The 15,285-nt window shown below is 43.5% G+C and overlaps 1 protein-coding gene across 7 annotated transcripts in view; it reads left to right on the top strand.

The window, feature by feature from the left end:
• ABCC5 (ATP binding cassette subfamily C member 5) overlaps positions 1 to 15,285 on the top strand; it is a 72,418-nt gene that overhangs the window by 30,918 nt on the left and 26,215 nt on the right. For 6 of the 7 annotated variants that reach the window (XM_019668457.1, XM_019668504.1, XM_019668470.1 and 3 more), the window contains 8 exons: positions 2,466 to 2,614; positions 3,031 to 3,138; positions 6,580 to 6,936; positions 10,769 to 10,840; positions 11,821 to 11,945; positions 12,067 to 12,139; positions 12,519 to 12,722; positions 14,009 to 14,152. In XM_019668457.1, the coding sequence (XP_019524002.1) occupies positions 2,466 to 2,614; positions 3,031 to 3,138; positions 6,580 to 6,936; positions 10,769 to 10,840; positions 11,821 to 11,945; positions 12,067 to 12,139; positions 12,519 to 12,722; positions 14,009 to 14,152 (1,232 nt within the window). Of the gene's footprint in view, positions 1 to 2,465; positions 2,615 to 3,030; positions 3,139 to 6,465; positions 6,937 to 10,768; positions 10,841 to 11,820; positions 11,946 to 12,066; positions 12,140 to 12,518; positions 12,723 to 14,008; positions 14,153 to 15,285 lie in introns of all 7 variants that reach the window. The other variant, XM_019668495.1, reaches the window with a different exon arrangement.

The raw sequence follows: 15,285 nt of genomic DNA, 5'->3' as shown, positions 1-15,285 counted from the left end.
TCACTGCGGCTGCTGGCCGCTCACGCTGGCTGCTGGCTACACACGGTAGTCCATGGCAACCCACTGCCACATGGGCTGCAGCCTACGCCGTCACCGGCGACTCCCGGCAGCCCAGCTCCAAGTTGAACTGTTGTTCAGCATCTTAGCTGTGGAGGGCAGTGTTCACTGGCCCTCATATGTGGGATCTGAACCGGGGTCCTCTGGCATCCCAAGCGAGTTCTTAACCATCGCGCCACTCGGCCGGCCCTGTTGTTGTTTTTTTTTAATCTTTTCAAAAAATCAATTTATGTTGAGTCATAACGTTTTTGGTGCCTGGCCCTATCATGATCTGCAAATTCATTGCAGACATAAACATGTCATATGTTAATGCCACAAAGCTTGGAAGAATAATCAATTAGCACAGACTGGACATTCAAAAAGATCTCAACGAAAATTGGAATGATGGGCCTTAAAAAACAGGTGAAATTTAAGATGGCTATATTAAAAGACACTTTAGAGTTTAAAAAAGAAGCTCAGTAGCTGTGCAGCCAGGGTGAGAACCCTGTTGCTGACAAAAGAGAAAGAACAGGAGGCATGTGTACATCCTGGCTCTGACTGCATGACAGGGCTGTTTATATAAACTTAATTTCAATATAAAAGATACGGGATATTAATTGACCATAGCCTCCTGGTAAGCTAACCTGAATACATCGCAGCTAAAAAGTTCATGCAATTTTTGGTTGAGTAGAACTATAGTGTTCAGATCAAGGAAGCTATTTCATTTTCACTGGGTTGGCTTGTCAATTAAGCCTTCAGGAACATTTCAGAAACGTTATTTATGAGTGGTCATCCAGAGAAGGTGACCACTCAGAGGTATCCAACAGTGGGTAAGGCTGCTTCGCTAAGTAGTGGGTTTGTTGCCACTAGTATGGAACAAATAGATGCTGACTAGACATCTGTCAAGCATGTTGTCAGCAGGGTGACTGCTGGTGGTCCCTTCTGGTTCTAGCTTCTGTAGTTTTTATAATCTTCTCTCTCAGATTCCTTTCATCCTTCAGCCCCTGACTTTGGTATCTTTATCTGTTTTAGTTTGAAAAGAGCCTTCTTGTTCATTATGGACTTGGGCAAGGTATATGATAAATGTTAAAGCAATGGCTTGGATTTTTTTTTTTATGTATATGACTAATGAGCTAACTGAAGGTAGTTCCCAATGTCTTGGGCAGTGGTAATACCTTTAAGATCAGTGCATAGTCTCTCAGAAGAATTTCTTTTTCTTTTTTTTTTTTCTTTTTTTTTTTTATTGGGGAATTGGGGGGTGGGAACAGCGCTGGGGAATTGGGGGAAGGGGAACAGACAAGTTGCTGTAGTTGCTGTCGTTTTGTTCTTCAGTCTAGTTGTGGAGGACGTTGCTTCACTGGCCCAAGTTGGCACCATCACTGCGCTCTTTCCCGGGCGAAGCAGATCAGTCGCCGGCTTCTGGACGGCCACTCACTGCGGCTGTTGGCCGCTCACGCTGGCTGCTGGCTGCTGGCTACATACGGTAGCCCATGGCAACCCACTGCCACAGGGGCTGCAGCCTAGGCCATCGCCAGCAACTCACGGCAGCCCAGCTCCAGGTTGAGCTGTTGTTCAGCATCTTAGCTGTGGAGGGCAGTGTCACTGGCCCTCATATGTGGGATCCGAACCGGGGTCCTCTGGCGTCCCAAGCCAGTTCTTAACCATCGTGCCACTCGGCCGGCCCTCAGAAGAGTTTCTTTTATGTTTAAACATTTGTTTGAAAATACCTCACCAGGAAGTATTAGCATACTTATATGCTAATACTTCCTGGTCTATTTACTGTCATGGTCTAGTTACTGTAAGGTTGCTCTGTTAAGTGTCAGTTTTGCAAATATTTAAGAAAATTATTCTGCCTACGAAAATTGTATTTCACTCATCTTCTTCCAATCACCCTTCCTGCTTTTTGTGTGAAGCCTCTATGCTAATAGCAACCTATAATAGGCACTCTAGTAAATCTTCGTTCCTTTTTAATTCTGCATTATTGTTGTACAGTCTTTCCTATAAGTATCTAGGCAAGAAATAAACAACAGCCATTTAAGTAATCAAAACTGCCAATTGTAGATACAATGAATGTATCGTACATAAGAAATTTGCAAGAAGAATCAGACTAAGGCAAAAGATGTGCATTGTTCTGTGTATGCAGTGCTGCAAAGGCAGGAGATGTGCATTGTACTGTGTATGTAGTGCTGCTTGCCGTTAGATTCATTCCTGTGATTTGATCCATTTCAAACCTCAGGCTTGTATACCAGCTCTAATGATAGGGAATTGATAGCCATAGTGACCTGGTCTTTGCATCATAGGTGTTAAAGGGTCGTTTTAAAACCTATGTGTGGCTGAAGACCTACCAAGTCTTGTTTGGTAGCAGAGGAGCAATATCGCAGGTTTCTTTTGACTTGCTTTTTAGAAATTGGCTTGCTTTTTATTTTTAGAAACCCGAGAAGAAGAACGACGGATATTAGAAAAAGCCGGGTACTTTCAGAGCATCACTGTTGGCGTGGCTCCCATCGTGATGGTGATTGCCAGCGTGGTGACGTTCTCTGTTCACATGACCCTTGGCTTCGATCTGACAGCAGCACAGGTCAGTGAGCCCTTGGGGCTTGGAAGGTCTAGAAAGACCACATACAGAGATGCTGTGGTGCTCTTATTTCTGGATTTGGAGGTCCCCGCAGTAATCAGAAGGTATTTTTTCATTTGCATGATTAAGCTGAGAAGTAGAAGAGTGAGGATACAGCCCTAATGTACAAATAATGTATGGGTAGTTTTTAGGCAGCCAAATTTTGGGTTTAATTCTGAAACAGATCATCCTGTGGTTCAGTTTTACTGAGAATTTTAATTGAATGTCTCATACCTTTATACCTTTAAAAAAATATACCAACATTTGACAGTCAAATTGCTTGCAGCCTTCCTTAAACCTGGAAAGGAAACTGATGATGTCTTGTTATTTTAGTTGCGTAGCCTAGTCAGGTTCAGTTTCTTCTCCTTTTTTATTTTCAGGCTTTCACAGTGGTGACCGTCTTCAATTCCATGACTTTTGCTTTGAAAGTAACTCCGTTCTCAGTAAAATCTCTCTCAGAAGCATCGGTTGCTGTTGACCGGTTTAAGGTAAGTGGCTCACTTCTCCTCTCCTCCGTGTCAGGAGCCATCCCTGGGAAAACTAACTGTTCCCTTCATTCCAATGGGCCACACAGGCTGCCTGCTCTTGGCTTTTGTTCATCTTTAGCCATTTGGCAAGTTGGTAAGAAAGGGGGTGTGAGGAGACTGAATTAAGGGACGGAACTAGTTAGTTACCTTTTCAAATAAATGTGAATTCTTACCTTTTGTAGACAGCCTACTTAGTTCTGGGCTTCCAGGATTTGAGTGCTTCCCTTTAGATCTTGGCCCTTCTGCCTGGGCCTGACGTGGATATATGTTGTAACTTACTGAGCCTTTAAGTGATTCAAACGTAGAAGATCAGGGCCATCAGATGACCATCAGCTTTTCATCACTTGATCTACCGTCTACCTCTACCAAAATGCTGTCCTCGTTTTGATTGGTTGATATGCTAAGCCTTTTTGACACTTTCTTTTTCCTGGCCTGTGGTTGTCACTCATGATGCAGGGGTGGTAGTGATACATGGGATAGTCATAAAATTAGATCACGTTGAGAAGTGCAGTTAAGTGTCACTTTTTTGGGGTTTTTTTAAGGTAGTTCGTTGATCCTGCCATGACTGTGTTCTTAGTGCCTCCAGAATAATACAAGAGGGAGAGATATTTGAGAGGGTGGAAGGAGAAAGATATTTGAAAGTGGTTCTACTTAAAAAAAAAAAAAAAGAGCAACACCTGTATGGGCTGGGACTCCTTGACAAAGCCACTGCATAGAGTAGCTCCTGCCCACCTGGAGCAAAACAAAAGCAACGCTGGTGGCTTGAAGGCTTGCAGCTCAGGTGTTTGAGGGATTAATATCATCACCTTAGATGTTCAGGAGAAAACAAATTGAGTTTTCCTCTTAAGAAGAATGGAAAATCGCTTTCCCAGATTGATTTGTATTCTACTCATTTTCAGTTAACTAGGTGAATTTTGTTTGGTCAACAAAGCTAGTCCTCAAGAATGCACCCCCAGCCCCAGCCTTCCCTCACCCCGACCTGGCAGCTAAACGGCTAACAGCCAGAGCCATATAAAAAGAAATGGTTTATTTGTAACTAAAGATTTATTTTGCCGAACTCACAATATCCAATCATGGGGAAAAAAGCCAATGTTTTGATGATAAATTTGTTCCCTTGTCCTTGTTAGTGAACAGATTTGTTGGCATTTTGGATGAAGAAATAGGAATTTGTAGTATAGATTTATTCTTCCCTTGCTTCTCGAGAGCTCTCTTCTCTTCACTTACTAGAGGGGACTTATATTAGCAGGTGGCTTTTCTCATCATAGCTCCTTCCTTGATCCAGGAAGCTTGAGTTAATAAGGAAGCAAAATTAGCCACCGTCCTATTATATGCCCATGAGACTTTAGTCTCATTCTGTCTTATTCCTCTTGACAGTCTGCTCCGCCCCATTCTCCTTCTGCCTCTCTGCTGCCTCTCCTTTCCTCTCCCCCTCCTCCTCCTCCTCATTCTAGGATGATGATAACCTGTAGGAAGGCAGTGAAAAACCACCTTGTGACTTTACTGATAAGATTGTCACCAGTATAGGGTTCCCAGCTTAGCAAATAAAAACACAGGACACCCATTTCATAATTGCATGGGACATACTTACACGCAAATATTATTCATTGTTTATCTGTAATCAAAATGTAACTAGGCACCCTGTATTCTATCTGGCCACCCTATGAATAGTCAGTCCCCTCTTCTGCTCCACAGATACATTCTGATTTGATGCTTCCAGGGAGTGAGAGTAGCGTTTTGATGGCCAGTGTCCTGTGGTAATGATGAGGTTTATGGTTTATGCATTTCTATGATTCTGTTGTCCTGGCAGGTGCAAATCCAAGTTCATATAAATTCAAGTGCTGTGAGGCCCTCATGTGCCTCTGAGCACGTCATGGCAGAATGAACCGAAATGAAAATGTTCCTGGGAGGAGTTTGGGGCTGCAGGGAGCCTATGGGGAAGAAGCTGTGCAAACTAGAGCATGAGCACACTTTTTAATAATCCACTGAGGCTTTAAAGATCCTTTTAGTAACTCTCTAGGGGAGAGAAATGATGGGAATTCTGTCAGCATATGTTTTTACTCTATGAAGTTGATCAGAACCTTCGGCATGTTATTCTTAGCTCAGTCTTTCAGAAAGGCCCTGAACAAATGAAACCAACAGCTGTTTTCAGAAACTAAACCTAAGACTGACCAAAAGTGAACATTATCTAGGAGATTTAGAACTATGACACTTCTGGGAAGATTGGGGATTAGGAATGGATAGGAGGTGCGGCGATTTAAGGAAGGAAAAGAACAAGTTTAGAGGTGTAGGATCCAGCAGGAAAGGGCTTACTCTTGGGGAAAAGGATTATATGGTACATTTAATAGCACCTGCAAACTTTAAAATAGTTGGGGGATCTCAGTAACTCAGTGAAGAGTTCTGACCCTAAAAGTCATCTTTTCTCTAAAGACTTTCTAATGTTTTAAATTTTTTTTATTAAAAAAACTTTTTATCATATTGGGACTGCAGCTAGGACAGCATTCTGTAGAGAGATCACTGGTTTAAGAGAGTTGTCAGAAATGGGTTCAAACTCATGGGCACATAAGTCCTGAGATGAGATTTATTTTGGTCAGTGTTTCAGATCTAATTTTAGGAACACTTAGCTTTTTGAGCATTCCAGTTATCTTTCCCTAACACAATTCAGTGGGATTCTGGGAATGAGTGGGAGGAAAGAGTCTTATTTTCTTCCCAAGGATGTTTCTGAGGGAGATAACCTTCACTTCCATGCAAGTCAGTTCCTTTGGTTGTTTGAATTCTCACAAGTTCCAGGGCAGGACTTTGAAGGCATGAGAACCTATTGGCAAGAAGATGGAATCCGCCATCAAAAAAGTCTCGGGTACTCCTTTCTAACCTGAGCAAGCTGGGCCTGGTCACAGTCTGAGCTCACCTTCTCCCCTCAGACATGCGCCATGTTGTGGGTGAAGGAAGCCTGTGGGCTTCGAGGTTCTGCAGGAGTGGGCTGGAAGGGAAGCAGAGCGGTGAGGGTCTGTGGAGGAGAGCAGCATGCCCTTTAGTTTTTCTGCTTGCGTTTTCCCACCGCTACTCAGCAACTCATGAGTGAGAACAAGGGGTTGCATATGGGTTAGTTAAATGTCCTTTGGTCACATGAGACTGGTAGAAAAGGAAAAGCTAGTTTGTCGTGTAGTTGGTAGTAGAGATGCTGGGCCACTGACAAGGCCTTTGTCCCTCCTGAGGGTGTCCCCACACCCCTGTGACCTGTCACTGGGCCTGAGGCTGGGCTACACTAATGAGCTACCTTTTGCCCTTCAGCTTCCTTCCACTGTATAGCTGATGTGTTTTGCTACGTGAGTGTACGCCCTAGGCTTGTCTCACTGGTCTTGATCCAGTGTCTCATCTTTGCACCTCTCTCACAACTCCTATCAGAGTTTGTTTCTGATGGAAGAGGTTCACATGATAAAGAAAAAACCAGCCAGTCCTCACATCAAGATAGAGATGAAAAATGCCACCTTGGCATGGGACTCCTCCCACTCCAGTATCCAGAACTCACCCAAGCTGACCCCCAAAACGAAAAAAGACAAGAGGGCTGCCAGGGGCAAGAAAGAGAAGGTGAGGCAGCTGGAGCACACTGAGCATCAGGCGGTGCTGGCAGAGCAGAAGGGCCACCTCCTCCTGGACAGCGACGAGCGGCCCAGTCCTGAGGAGGAAGAGGGCAAGCACATCCACCTGGGGAACCTCCGCCTGCAGAGGACGCTGTACAACATCGACCTGGAAATCGAAGAGGTAACTGCTCTGCCTCCCCACTCCCCGTCTGTCTACCAGGTGCCTATTCTGGCGAGAGCAGGCAGCTCTGCCGTTCCTTTTAGCAAAGTCCTTTGTGGCTGGGAGTGGTTTTAAACTAATGAGCAAATCTGGCCAGCTCCACCTCTAAAAGGAATATGTACGCATTTAACAATAGAAATGAATAACAACTGATCTCTTGAGATACTCATTTTATAAGTATTCAAGCGGATTTTCCAAAATTCTGCCCTGAATAGATTTTTGGCTAGTAGAGTTGTCATGTGAGCTGTAATAATTATTTCTGGTTTTTATAACTCTGTATAAGCTTCTCATTATCACTAGGTTGTGCACAGCACAGAACCTGGCACATAGTAAGTATTTTGTTGTAATTGTTTATTTTTCATTTAAGTGAAGGATCGTTATAGTATAGGACGTCATACAGCCCAGGAAGCACAGGACAAGGGTCTCTCAGAGGCCCTCCTTTAGAGATTGGCTCCAGGTTCAAGGCTATTAAAGTACAGAATACGATTTGGAACCAGCACCATGTTGATGGTTATATGGTCCAGAGGGTCCCAGATGTAGTAGTACATTCATTCAACAGTCATTTTTTGAGTGCCAACTCTGTGCCAGGCACTGTTGTAGGGCTAGGGTATAACAGCAAAAAACCAAACAGACAAAAATCCCTGCCATCTTGGAGCTTACTTATATCCTAGATAGATGATAAACAAGTGACGTAAAGTAGTCCCCCCTTATCCGTGGGGGATACATCTAAGACCCCCAGTAAATGTCCGAAACCACGAATAGCACTAAATCCTATATATACTATGTTTTATCCTAAGTATGTACATACTTATAATAAAGTTTCACTTATAAATTAGGCACAGTAAGAGATTAACAACAACAATAATAAAATAGAGCAATTATAGCAATGCACAATACTATAATAAAAGTTGTATGAATGGGGTCTCTCTCTCTAGTAATTTTTATTGTTTTCAGTCCAAACCTAGTCCTGAATTTGTGTAACCATCTTTTACTTGCAGGAAATGGCTTAGTGTTGCTCGTTTCAGGGGATCCCTTCCTGAAGTTTTCATTGTAGCTCATTGCTTTCTGGCTCACACATTGCCTATAATCAGAATACATTTTCTGTTCGTGTCTTCCACCCACAAATGTAATGCCTTTTCCATCTTAACTAAGCATTATCATGCATTGTGGCCATAACTTTTACAGTTGGAAGTGTGACGGCAAAACTAGCATGAATTTCTTTTCCCTTCTTCATAATTTCAAGGGTGGAAGATTCGTTCTTACCGTTAGGTCTTAGCAACCTCAGCATACAATTTTTTTCCTTCCTCATTAAGTTGAGAACTTCTACCTTTCCACTTACAGGAAGCACTTTATAACTTCTGTTTGGCATGTCTAAATTGCCAGCATCACTACTACTGCGCTTTGCAGCCATTTTTAATTAAAATAAGTGTTCCTTGAACACAAGTACTGTGAGATGGAGACAGTCAATTCTGATAACCAAGATGGCTGCTAAGTGACTAATGGGCAGCGAGCGTATATGGAGTAGATACTTTTGACAAAGGAATGATTCATGTTCAGGGTAAGACTGAGCAGGATGGCGTGAGATTTCATCACACTACTCAGAGTGGCACACTATTTAAAATTTATGAATTGTTTATTTCTGGAATTTTCCATTTAATATTTTTGGACCACTGCTGACTGCAGGCAATTACTGAAGCCATAGAAAGCAAAACTGTGGATGGGGGGACTACTGTATGTTGTGTGTCAGATGGTGATAAGGGCTGTGAAGAAAAGGAAGTAGACAGTGCTGGGTCAGGGAGCAGGTAGGGTTGTAATTTAAATAGGTTGCCTGAGGGAAGGCCTTGTTTAAAAAGTAATATTTGAGCAAAATCCTGAAGGAGATGAGGGAATGAGTCATGTGGATATCTGGAGGAAGAAGCGCTTTCCAGGCAGAAGGAACAGAGAAGCTCAAAGACCCTGAGGCCTGTTACTGGAGCAGAGCGAGCATGGGAAAGAGAGTAGCAGATGCCGAGGTCAGAGGCGGAGTTAGGTGCCAGAGCCTCCGGTGATGACTTTGGCTTCACACTGAGTGGAAAGAGAAGCCATTGAGGCTTTGAGCAGAAGAATGTTGTGATCTGATTTATGTATGAAGAGAAATATTCTAGCTTCTGGATTGAGAAGATTATTTTAGAGAAACAAGGAAGGAAGGAAGATGAACAGTTAACCCAGGGGAAACATTAGGGCACCTTAGACCAAAGGTGGTGGTAAGAAATGTTTACCCACATAACTGGAAGTATGGAGTATTGGGTTCTAATGTGGTATATAATCAAGTCAGCAACCGACCAGAGGCACGTTACACAGATCCATAGCTAGACTATAGAGAGAACAGGAGGCTCCCAGCTCTTGAAAGCTGTAACCAAGAGGAGGAGATGGTCCTCGGTGAGACCACCAGAAACAACCAGTGTTGTTTATCATTGGAGGGTGTTCAAGTCAATTTTTAACTTCAGTTCACTCTTAACAGGCTTCTTCTTTAATGACGATTATCTTGGTTATGAGGCAGCTCTCTCATACTGCTAATCAGCTCTATTAGAGGATTAGTCCTCATATTCAGCGGAAATTTACTCTTCTACTTTCTATCTATTAATCCTCATTCTGCCCTTTACAGCCCACATTCACATGACAGAACTTTAGCTATTTGAAGAGACCGCAATTCTCCCCAGCCCCTCTCTTTAGGGAGGGGAAGGGAAGCTAATGTTTCTTGATGGTCTTCACTTGCTTCATTGCTGATATCTCTTTTAAGTCACCAGAACAGAGTTTTCTCTGTGTAAATCTGACCTGAACAGAGACAAACTGTGATCTGGTCTCCTCATTACCACCAGGCTGTAATCTTTCAAACTCCTGGACCATGTAAAAAACTGTTTGTTTAAATACTTTTATTAAGTACCAGATACCGTACTTAGTTCTATAAGGATAATTCCTTCCCTCAAGTTGCTCAAAGCCCAGTGAGAGAGACAGTATTAGTTTAAGTAACAAGGCCACGATCAAACAATTGGGAAGTGCTGTTGGAGATGGGGTTCAAATCAAGACCAATCTGCCTCCAGAATCCACGCTCCTTGCATATCACCCCTCTTTATTCCTTCCTTTGCTGCAAGAATTGAGTTGGTACAAGATTACCAAACAAGTGGCCCTGTTAAAATCATCTGCCTGTCCTTGAAAACTTTTAACACTATCCATTGAGACCTCATTATTTTGTCTGAGGATATTCAGTTAATCAGTCACAGGTTTGGTTTTCCACTTTTATGTGGGATTGATGGTATGGATATTCCTCAGATCCTTGGAAATGTTTTGTAGAAAAACGGAAGCAATAGTATGTATAGTTTTTATTGAAAATAACTTACAGACCCTGGAGAAAAAAATCATAATCATTTTTTTTACTGCTGTTCTCTCTTCCAAAACAACAAAATGAACACATAATAAAAAAACACAGATTACCAACCAAGTATGAAAGGGGCTGGTTCTTTCTAGAAGTGATGTGGGATACCTTAATGTGTGTGGTATATTTAGTTTTCCCAAGAGCTTACACATCTGTTACCTCAGTGTATCTCTACAGAAACCCTATGAGGTAGGTGGCTGACAAAGGAGAAAAGAGGTAAGTGATTTTCTGGGTGATTAGGAAGCCAGTTCCCATATTGATGGACTATAATTAATGTGTTGTTTTTTGTTTTTGTTTTTTTCCTCAAAGAAATAGGAAGTCCCTAGAGATGAGTGGTCAGTCGCCCTTCAGTGACCTTTCCTCTTGCTCTGTTTTTTTCAGGGTAAACTGGTTGGAATCTGTGGCAGTGTGGGAAGTGGAAAAACCTCTCTAATTTCAGCCATTTTAGGCCAGGTGAGATTTTGTTATTGTCCTTGACATTTTCTGTTTCTTTCTCTGGACTCTACTTAGCAAGGAAAAAATGAATTTGTTTCCTAGAGAGAGCCAGGAAAGGTGGAAACAAAATGAACCCTTCATTAGCATTGCCTTTCTTCCCCCTCCCCCACTGCATTTTCACCCCTTAATAGCATTGTGTCTGGAAAGGGGGCTCAGTGGGCACCTGTGTGTGTACACTGTGTGTTATGGTGTTTGAGAGGACAAGGTGGTATGTGCAATTACTACCCAGGCTGGTTAATGAAACTTTGTTCTAAGCTATAGCATCCCTAACCTAAGACAGATTATCAACTGTCAGCTCCAAAAGGAACCCTAAAAGAGGATAAAATGGATAAATCAATTCCTATCAGTCACTGGGACCTAAAACACAATTCAAAGCACACGGCTCATTGTATAGTCTCTTCATGTTGGAGTGGAGGGTCCGCCATCATTACATGGACACTGTATAGTACGAGTTGATGTCTAACTGGAATTTTTTCCCCTTTAGTCCTCATTTTACAGAAGCAGCTGGTCTAGCCAACAGCCTAGATTTCTGCAGATGAGTTGCCCTGTCCTTAAACTGAGACGGGGACTAGCTCTAAATCCTTACAGCACCCTCCCCAGGGGATTATGAAAGGACCTTCCACTTCTGTTTCCTTTAATTAAAACAGCTTGCAATTAGGAAAAAAGGATATAAAGCAGCTCATAGGTTGCTGAATGAAGTGTTAGTTCATTCAAGTCATGGGTTGTGCTGGACTCCCATCACACGTAAGCCACGAGAACTATGATTTTCTTGCCATTATAGCTCTCTGTGGAACAAAGTTGAGGTCTGGATCTGAGTCCAAAAAGCATCTGAAGAAATTGCTAAACCTTTCAACTCCATTACGGAATACAGGGGACTCTGTTGGCTTAGAGTGATGGTTTTGCATTATGATGCCATTGGATGGTGTCTGTCTCCTTAGATGACACTTCTAGAGGGCAGCATTGCAGCCAGTGGAACCTTTGCTTACGTGGCCCAGCAGGCCTGGATCCTTAATGCCACTCTGAGAGACAACATCCTCTTTGGGAAGGAACTTGATGAAGAAAGGCAAGAAATGTTTGGTTTCTGTCATGCTTTCCGTCTTGACCACGTGAGACGCAAGGCAGCCCGAGTCAGCAGGCTCTACTCCAACCGTGTCCCTGATGCTGGGTCTCTTTATGTCCTTCAGATACAACTCTGTGCTGAACAGCTGCTGCCTGAGGCCTGACCTGGCCATTCTCCCCAACAGCGACCTGACTGAGGTACAAGCCTTCTGCCCCTGATGGCGAATATGTTTAGCAGAGAGGACTCTGGAAGATGGGTGGCAGGGCTGTGCCAGAGACACCTCCTAGAATTCTATCTTAAATGCACAGGAGAAAAAACTACAGCGAGATTTTCTTTCACTGGGACTCTGTGTTAGAAAGTATTTGAGCCTTGGGGCAGGGATAGCAACACTACCTGTTTTAAGCATATAAATATTTCACTTATCAAGTGGATTTTAAACAAAATCCCATTGTTGGTTCAGAGTTAATATTTTCTGTACTCTCCATTTTTGAAACCATCAGTCAAGCATGTGCACATTGAGCTTCTTCCCTGAACCCTTTCTGCAACCTCCTCACTGTGCTTTCTGGGCTCCTGTAGATTGGCGAGCGAGGAGCCAACCTGAGTGGTGGGCAGCGCCAAAGGATCAGCCTTGCCCGGGCTTTGTACAGTGACCGGGACATCTATATCCTGGATGACCCCCTCAGTGCCTTAGATGCCCATGTGGGCAACCACATCTTCAACAGTGCTATCCAGAAACAACTCAAGTCCAAGACGGTTCTGTTCATCACCCACCAGTTACAGGTACAGTGCCCTCTTCCCCAGGCTGCCCACTGTGGCTTGAAAAGTCAGAGACAGGGAGGTGGGCTTGGTCCTTCTAGGTACCTTCATGGGCTCCTAGAAGTTCCTGGAAACATCAGTGTTCATGTCCTCAGCAAATAGACCCCTGGCCCTTGTACCAATACAGCTCATTGTACCAATGTACCCAATTGCTATCTGAATTCGAGATCCTTGGAGCATGGTAGCTTCTGCATATAAATCGATGAGTAAAAGAGATAGGCTGAAAATGGAGTTTGGGGTAGAGATAGTTTGGAAAGCATTATGTTAGCATCTATATGCAAGTGGGAACTGTTTAAGGAAGACAAGGTCTTTTCCCTCTGTCATCCCATGACAAGCAGCCACTTTGGAGAGCAGTTCAAGGATGTTGCCATCTGCTCTGCATATGTTCTTGAGTTTAGAGAGCTAAGCCCCTATTCTGCCACAGAAAGTCAGTAATTATGTGTACTTCTGAGTACAGTGTGAAAGGGTGTGAAGTTGAATGCAAGGCTTCTGTGGCTCCACCAGCAGATTTATGTCAAAAACTGGAGGAACTGAACCACATCACAAGGCACAAGGAACTGAAGCAGAGGATCTCAGTCTTGGCACTATTGACATTTTGCTCCAGATAGCTCTTTATTGTGGGGGGGCTGTCCTAGGCATCCCTGGCCTCTATCCATTAGCTGGCACTGGCGCCCCTCCCCCCAATTGTAACAACCAAAAGTGTCTCCAGATATTGCCAAATGCCCCCTTAGGGTCTCAGTCCTTTCCAGATGAGAACTGCTGAGCTAAGGTATGGATGATTGGGGCCAGCCGACTGGCACGATGGTTAAGAACTGGCTTGGGAGACCAGAGGGCCCTGGTTCAGATCCCACATATGAGGGCCAGTGACACTGCCCTCCACAGCTAAGATGTTGAACAACAGCTCAACCTGGAGCTGGGCTGCCGTGAGTCGCCGGCAACGGCGTAGACTACAGCCCCTGAGGCAGTGGGTTGCCATGGGCTACCGTGTGTAGCCAGCAGCCAGCGTGAGCGGCCAGCAGCCGCAGTGAGCGGCTGTCCAGAAGCGGGCCAGTGAAGCAATGTCCTCCACAACTAGACTGAAGAACAAAACGACAGCAACTTGTCTGTTTCCCTTCCCCCAATTCCCCAACACTGTTACCAACCCCCCAATTCCCCAATAAAAATCTTAAAAAAAAAAAAAAAGGTATGGATGATTGGATGAATCTGCACAAATATCAGCAACCCTGTGCTCTCCCTGCCTTTATCTCTAGTACCTGGCTGACTGTGATGAAGTGCTCTTCATGAAAGAGGGCTGTGTTACGGAAAGAGGCACCCATGAGGAACTGATGAATCTAAATGGTGATTATGCTACCATTTTTAATAACCTGTTGCTGGGAGAGACGCCGCCAGTTGAGGTAAGATTCATGTGGCGTTTGCGTGCATCTCCTTTCTAGCAAGGCAGGCATGACTGCAGTGAGTGATGGCAAGATCTCAACTGAATTCAGTGTCTGCGTGTTATTGGCAGAGCTTTAGTTCACATACTGGTTCTATTATAGGTCAGGATTGTGGGGCTGGCGAGCCGAGGACTTCTGTCACTGAGAACTTATTAATAAGGCAATGACAGGGAGAAGGATATTGAGCTCAGTGTGTTGTCAACATAAGAAACACCAAAACTTGTGGAGAATTTTTATAAGAATTTATTTGAGCCAAACTGATGATGTTGCTGGGAAGCAAAATCTCAAATGCTTGGAGAATGAAAGTTTTGCAATTTCTTTTATACATTTGTAATTAAGGAAGAGAGGAAAGGAAGATTACATGGAGGTGGGAGAAAGCAAGGTGGGGATTGGATTACAGGATAGTTAACAAGATGATGTGTTCTCCTGAGGGTAGTTATTGCTTCCCAGGGGTCTGGAAAAGAGGACTGTTTTGGCATTTCAAAGGTATGTTAACCTAGATGCACAAAAACAGTGGACAGGGCTTGCTTAAACCTTGTACTAAAGAAGTCACTACCCAGCATGACCTGCCCAGTTAGGAATTTATGATCAGATCACCTTCACTTCTCCTTCTGTCATGCTATGACAAGCAGCCACTTTGGACAGCAGCTCAAGGATGTTGCTATCTGCTTTGCAGGTTACTTTTGGTTAGAATTATTATAGTGCCTCCTTTTTTGTCCACCCACAGTGTTGTTCAGTCATAGCTTAGTTTCAAAAACTCCTTCAATCTGATTGAAGCATATGAAACTACATTTTTAAATAAACAAGTGATTAAGGAGCCAAGGAAGAGAAATTAAATATTGCATACATTTGAAAATGATCCATGGTATCTTGGCTGCCGACTTGGCACTCATTAACTAACACTTATAATATTGGGCCCCAATTCCTGGATCAGGCACTTCATAGAAGCCATCCTATTTCGTCATTTTAACAGAGTAAGTACTGGCAAAGTCCCCTTCCCCGTTAGGGGAAGGCAGGTTTTACCAGGTAGATTACCTCCCTAGTGTTGATCAGGAAATTCCACACTAAGTAGTTTAAAATTACTCTCCTAAGAG

The sequence above is a fragment of the Hipposideros armiger genome, unplaced genomic scaffold (assembly GCF_001890085.2).
Source record: "Hipposideros armiger isolate ML-2016 unplaced genomic scaffold, ASM189008v1 scaffold_14, whole genome shotgun sequence".
Lineage (NCBI taxonomy): Eukaryota > Metazoa > Chordata > Mammalia > Chiroptera > Hipposideridae > Hipposideros > Hipposideros armiger.
The sequence above is the reverse complement of the archived record's forward strand: the minus strand, read 5'-3'. Positions and strand labels throughout refer to the sequence as shown.